Consider the following 6,418-nt stretch of genomic DNA (forward strand, 5'->3'; position numbering starts at 1 on the left):
AGAACTACTCTCGTTGTAGCTGCTGAGCGTATCGAGCTACAACAAGAGTCAAGCGAGTAGAGCTGCTGCTTTCGTCTGGACCTGATCCTTGGCGATGCTGCTTTGGAACTCGTAAAGTTCCCTTAACACTGGCCTGGCGTCCACAAAGTTGATCCCGTGATCCAACCAATGCTTTCTTGGGTGGCCCCCCTGGTACGCCTTTAAGAATCCATCCGTCGACAGATCTTCCACAATGTCAGCATGCAGTGCTCTCGAGGCCATACAACTGAATACCACGCCCCAGACTTTAATCTTTATTCCCCGTCTTACAGTGTCTCTGATGATGTCGCGGGATGACGTAGGGGGATCTTGGAATGATGTTTCCAGTTCTCTCACTGTCAGTACTGCCTCCCACTTTGCTGGAATAGGGACTCTCCCTATACGAGCCAACCACCTCTTTACAGCCCTTCGGGCATAACTGACTACTCCACAGAGCTTAGCTAGAGAGCTGTACCTTCTCGGACCCACTTGGTCTTTGAGTGTGGCTCCCCACATTGTCTCTTTTTGCTCGATTTTGCTGTTGCTGTTACATTTGTGGTCTTCTGTCTTACTTCCCAGGTTGCTTGAAATAACATCTTTACAAGTGGAATCACCATTGAACCTGACACTCTCTTCTCCTGGGACAGCTGCAGAGTTGCTGCATAGAATGGGGAGACATGCTGCAATTGCATGTGCCCGGACTAGTGCCCGCACCGGGAGGCGCTACGGTGGTGAGAGGAGTGGTGAGGATTTCTGATGACGACATCAAATTAAGGAAGTGCCGATCCGCTTCGCAGATCCCAGGAAAACAGTACAACACTATTTTCTCAGCAGTGGCTGAACTGTTTGTTCTGAAACTTTAGGGTTTCATAAACGAGGTAATGACGCAGATACACACACACAAATGCAGCGTTAATTGGAGCTTCCGGTCTATGTCGCCTTTAAATTCAATTTTTTACATTTGTCCACCAGGTGGCACTACTTTTTCCCGTTCAAAGCATGCAGCAAATTTTCACTGTTTTCTGCACACATTTCTTGCTACTGAAATGATAAGTGTGTTCCACTATTGATGTTGGATAATGGTGTATGTATTAAGAAATGTGTGAGTATGTCTTTTATGTTCAACTTCATAAGAGGTTTTTCTTAGAAGACCATACTCTGCGTTATAAACCTATTCAATAATAAAAACAACAAGTAGCCTCTCAGCACTTCAAAGATACCTCAGCAGCAGGAATCAAAACAAAGTTGGACTTTGTTTTGATTCTTGCTTAGGTAGTTCTAGTATGCAGGTGCACTGCAGCCATGGTTATAAGTATGAGCAGTATTGTAGGAGTAGTCATTTTGGAGATGGAAAGACTTTACATCACACAGGAGACTTTGGAAATGAATTTTGGAAATGATCATGAATGAATGAAGCCTCAGAAGTAGAAACAGACAAGCTGTAGTCCAACTCCAATTCATCTGGAGATGGGTGTGAAGTGGAGGAGGATGATGCTTTTATGAAGATACACACACTGGTCTCTGACATCCCCTGTGGAGTCAAGAATGTGCTATTCCAAGCATTGAAAGGAAGAGAAAGACCATCAAATATTACAACAGATGCAAAGGTGTCGATAACCTTGATCAGGTAGGTGCCATTACGCATCAGTTACACCCACATTTATTTATTGTTAATCTAATTTTCTAAATTATATGTAGGTTTTTTGTTGCAAATTTGCATTTTTGGTATAAAATAAATAATATGTGTATCATGAGAAAGAATACTTGGATACATTTTTTTATATTGTTGTTTTGAGTGTTATTGGGTTTTTTTAGGTTGTCAGCACCAACCCCTGCAGAAGCAGAATAAATTAGTGGCCACTGGCCCTTTTCACAACCTGGTGGAAGGTTGTGAAGGTTGTTTCACTGTACAGCACCTTTATCCTGTTGTGGGAGAGATGCTGGTGACCCCCCACACATCAAGAGGAGAGAGCACCTTCCCTGCTCATCTGCTGCTGCAGGAATGGTTGCATATCTGCAGGGTGCTGCTGCTGCTGCTGCTGCTGCTGCTGCTGCAGGCCCTTTTCTCATGAGTAAATGTGAGGACAGGAAGCAGTGCCATTTGTGCACTGAAAGAAAGACCAGCGTTGGCAGCACCTGCTGCAAATGTGGGGAGTTTACATGCAAAGACCACAGCCTGTCCATTTGAAGTCTCTGCTCCACCTGAGCTGGACTCTCACACAGACACATGCTGCTCACTCACTCACTCACTCACTCACCATCAGCCATCTGTATCTTTTGCCCTCTTCCCAACCTCAACAACACACCTAACTGCCCCATGTTTCATATTCAATGTTCATATTTCAGTGTTCATCATTCAATGTTTGTGTTTGCAAAATAAATGTGTTTTTTTCTGGTTCAAACTATTCTTTTATTTGTTGTTTATCTTGAAACAAAACAGGGTAATAATTATTTAGTAGGAAAGAAAAATATTTTCCTTGTAGTAGCAGGTCTAGTGAAAATCATTGTATATCATTATAGGTTACGATCATTAAATTAGAAAAACTAAAAATGCAGAAAAATCAATGTTTCTTCTAATCTTTGATCCAACTCCGTGTTTAATGATAATAATAATAATAATAACGCTTAAACAGCGCACATGTTTGATCTCAGTATTTTCAATATTACATCCCCTTGTATGGCAAATGAGTCCAATACCTCGAGGGTAATAATGACATTGTTCATTATTATAGATTTTAGTTTTACTGATTTTTTAAATCTTGTATGTATTCAGTAAATAATCCAGTTCCTGCAGATACACATTAATGAAAGTGTTGATTGATTTAACATCGTATGATGTCACTGAGACTGAACAATGTGAGACGGTTCCACGCAGACGGTGCAGTGAAGTCCAGAGACATCAAGGACAACACCAGAAACCAATCAGATTACAGGACAGGATTACAGGATTTACTTAGACTTCTACAACAATAACAACAACTATGAACTTTTTTCAAAAAAGACACACACCAAAAACTGTGCAGGTTGTTCATCATCCAGTAGATGGCAGTATTGCCTCACACATAAAATACCTCTCCGGGAACCATCACCTTATCGTGGTGGAGAGGTTTGAGTGTCCCTGTGATCCTGAGAGCTGTGTTGTCTGGAGCCTAGTGCTCCTGGTAGGGTCTCCCAAGGCAAAGTGGTCTAAGGGGAGGGGCCTGACGAAGAATGGTTCAAAGACCTCATGAAACAACGACAGAGGATACTCACAAGCCCCCAGCTGAGCACCGCTGGGTTGGAGTTTAACCCGGTGGACGAGAGGGTCGCCTCCCTGCGCCTTAGGGTTGCTGGAGGGAAAGCCCTGACTGCTGTTTGTGCTTATGCACTTCACGTTGAAAGGAGCCAGCTGAGGTGGTTCGGTCATCTGGTGAGGATGCCTCCTGGGAGCCTCCCAAGGGAGGTGTATCAGGCATGTCCAGCTGGGAGGAGGCCTCGGGGTAGACCAAGGACAAGGTGGAGAGATTACATCTCCACTCTGGCCTGGGAACACCTCGGGATCCCTCATTTGGAGCTGGTCAATGCGGCTCAGGAAAGGGAAGTTTGGGGTCCCTTGCTGAAACTGCTGCCCCCACGACCCGGCCCCGGATAAGCGGAGGATGATGATGATGTGCATTACTGGACAGGTTCGGTTTCAGAGACACCTTGTTTACATGTTCTGCACTGAATTGTGGTACTTTTCAACTTGTTCATAAATGTGTGTATGTACGTGAAGAGTATACTTCCAGAAGTTCCAGAATTGGTCCATGAGATCACAATAGCTATCAATGGCTGTAATCTCAAAGGGCTGAGTTACGTATATCCATCATAAGTGCTTGTTTTCCCCAATAAAGGGCTCAAAGTGTTATTGTAAGAGTCTGGCAACATTATGTGTTACTCAAAGTCCTGCGTAGTCTCGTGAGGCCCGAGAGTTATTTCAGGACAAAGAACCTGGAAACATGAGTGAGAGTTGGAGAGAGGAGTACAGAAAGTAAATGTGTCCATTAAATAAAAAGAAGCAAAGGTTCGTGTTTGTGCGTTTCCCTACTGTGACGACAATATGTCGCACCGCAATGCTTTCACAGACTTCCATCATTCCACAGGGAACCTGCAGCGAGTTATGACTCACGTGTAAACAGCAAAGATATTACAGAAAAGCAACATATGGTTCTGACTTTTTAACTCAACATTTTGATTTACTCTGCTTAATTTACTCAAATGGAAAATCACCATTAATTTAAACACAGAACATGTAAATGCAACGAGGCTACACTTTAAAATGACGGACACAACACACACTGGTGACATTAATTGGTTTTACGGCTGTACCTTTAAGGTTTCAAGACTGTACCTTTAAGGTTTTACGGCTGTACCTTTAAGATTTCAACGCTGTACCTTTAAGGTTTTACGGCTGTACCTTGAGGTTTTGTTCGTTGTCCATTGGGGTTTCAGTTTCCCCGCGCTAGCTCCTGTTTTCATGTGGACTTGATCAAAATCTCACATTAAATACAATAATTTAAAGACAGAACATGTAAATGCAAAGTGCTACACTTTAAAATGACAGACACAACACACACTGATAACATTAATTATTTTAATGCAGCAAATGTCGTGATCACATGATTCACAGTGCCACTCATTTTTAACATCACGTTCACCTGATCCATCTTCATACAGTGATTTCACTCTGTCATTCTAGTTCAAAAATCACTGATTCATCCACAGATGAGGCTGATTTTGTTTCCTCCTTCACATCACTGTGTCATAAACACGGTGTGAAATGTTTAGATCTCAGTCTATGTATGGCGGAGTGAAAGCGTCATGTTGGTTGATGAGAGAGCCGAGGTTTGTCTTGACATCTAAAAAATTACTCTTCAGCACCGGATTATAATCTGTGAACATGCGATTGATATAAGCTTCCATCACGTCAGAACTTTCACACGGATCATCTAAACTTTCACTTTTAACTTCACACTGAACCTGTTTGTTGTCAATATTTCTGATAAGGCATGCCGATTGCTTGCAAACCACAGAAGTCAAGCCAACATAACACCAATCAGTCAAAGAAGTTGCTTTAGTCATACGCGTTTTGTAAGGTTTGTATATGTCCAGTAAACGATCCAGGTCCTGCAAATGCCGATCAATGAGAGCACTGATTGATTTCACATCCTCTGCCTTTGCTTTTTTCGGCTTTTTACTCAGTCGAGTCTCGTGGATCAACATCTGGACTTGGAAGTAGGCGCCGTTCACCCAGATTTTGAAGCCACGTGAACTCATCTGTCCATCATACAGCAGGGAGTTCTTGAGGGTGGCAAGGTGGCCGCTCAGCGTCCTTTCTAATATCCGTAGTTCCTCTGCCAAGCGCTGCTCGTTGTTCATGTATGTGCGATGACGGTCCACGCAAACTGTCATTGTGTCACGGACAGATGAAGCTTTCTCTTCACCAAAGACACGTTGGAGCATGCTGTATGAGTTCTCGTTTGTTTGCGTGGTCGTGCTCTTCATGACGATCTCCAAGATCATGGAAATCATTAAAGCTCCAAGTCCAACAGCGTTTGGAATTGGACTGAACGTCCCAAAGTTAGATACGAATTTCTCAATGTAGTCTGGGACTTTGTCGGCCAGCTCACTGGAGTAGGCCTGAAGCTCAGTGTTGGAGTTAATGCCAGAAAATTTCAGCAAGGACTCATCGACGCCCACATCTGGTAAGAGACATGGGTGCTGTAAAGACGCTTGATACCACTGAAGAGAAACCGCTGAGACGTCCACGTGTGAGTTTCCAGAGCCCATGTTTTCACGCTCGATCTGTGAGTCTGACCAACGTGAGAAGGTTCCACAACAAACAGACAACGCCGACGGTGCAGTGAAGTCCAGAGACAACAAGGACAACCCCAGAAACCAATGAGATTAAAGGACAGGTCGGCGTGTCTGTCAATGATTTACTTAGACTGCTTAGTAAAGTCTAAGCATGTTCAACAACAACTATTAACCTAAAAAAAAAGACACACATCAAAATGGGTCCAAACCAAATTAAAAGCAGAACGACGTCCTCCGCGATATGCTGAATGCCTTCTTCGTATCTCGACGACATTCTAATCTTTTCCCCTGATCAGATCACCCATACCAACCATGTCCGCCAGGCAGGGCCGGCTCTACCTAATTTTGTGCCCTAGGCGAGATTGCTCTCCGGACTCCAGGAAGGCCCTTCAGCTCTTCCTGGGGTTCTCAAACTTTTACCGCAAGTTCATCCGCAATTTTAGTTCTGTCTCTGCTCCCTTACATGCCCTCACCTCTGTGTTGCAGCCCTTCCACTGGATTCCCTTCCGATTCTCCAAGATGGCGCACTTCATTCCCCTTAGAATAGGAACAAAAATCTAAAACT

At 43.7% G+C, this 6,418-nt stretch overlaps 1 protein-coding gene across 1 annotated transcript; it reads right to left on the reverse strand.

Annotated features, from left to right (window-relative positions):
* Positions 1–4,616: 4,616 nt before the first annotated feature.
* LOC122768352 lies at positions 4,617–5,899 on the reverse strand. The gene is made up of 2 exons (XM_044024286.1): positions 5,178–5,899; positions 4,617–4,972 (listed from the first exon to the last, which is right to left on the reverse strand). The coding sequence occupies exons 1-2, from the start codon at positions 5,824–5,826 to the stop codon at positions 4,959–4,961; spliced, it is 663 nt and encodes a 220-aa protein (XP_043880221.1). The 5' UTR covers positions 5,827–5,899; the 3' UTR covers positions 4,617–4,958.
* Positions 5,900–6,418: the final 519 nt, after the last annotated feature.

The sequence above is a fragment of the Solea senegalensis genome, linkage group LG4 (assembly GCF_019176455.1).
Source record: "Solea senegalensis isolate Sse05_10M linkage group LG4, IFAPA_SoseM_1, whole genome shotgun sequence".
NCBI classification, from domain to species: Eukaryota; Metazoa; Chordata; class Actinopteri; order Pleuronectiformes; family Soleidae; genus Solea; species Solea senegalensis.

Bases quoted from the DNA above. Each gene is read 5' to 3' on its own strand.
- LOC122768352 (XM_044024286.1), bottom strand. From the start codon at position 5,826: ATGGGCTCTGGAAACTCACACGTGGACGTCTCAGCGGTTTCTCTTCAG.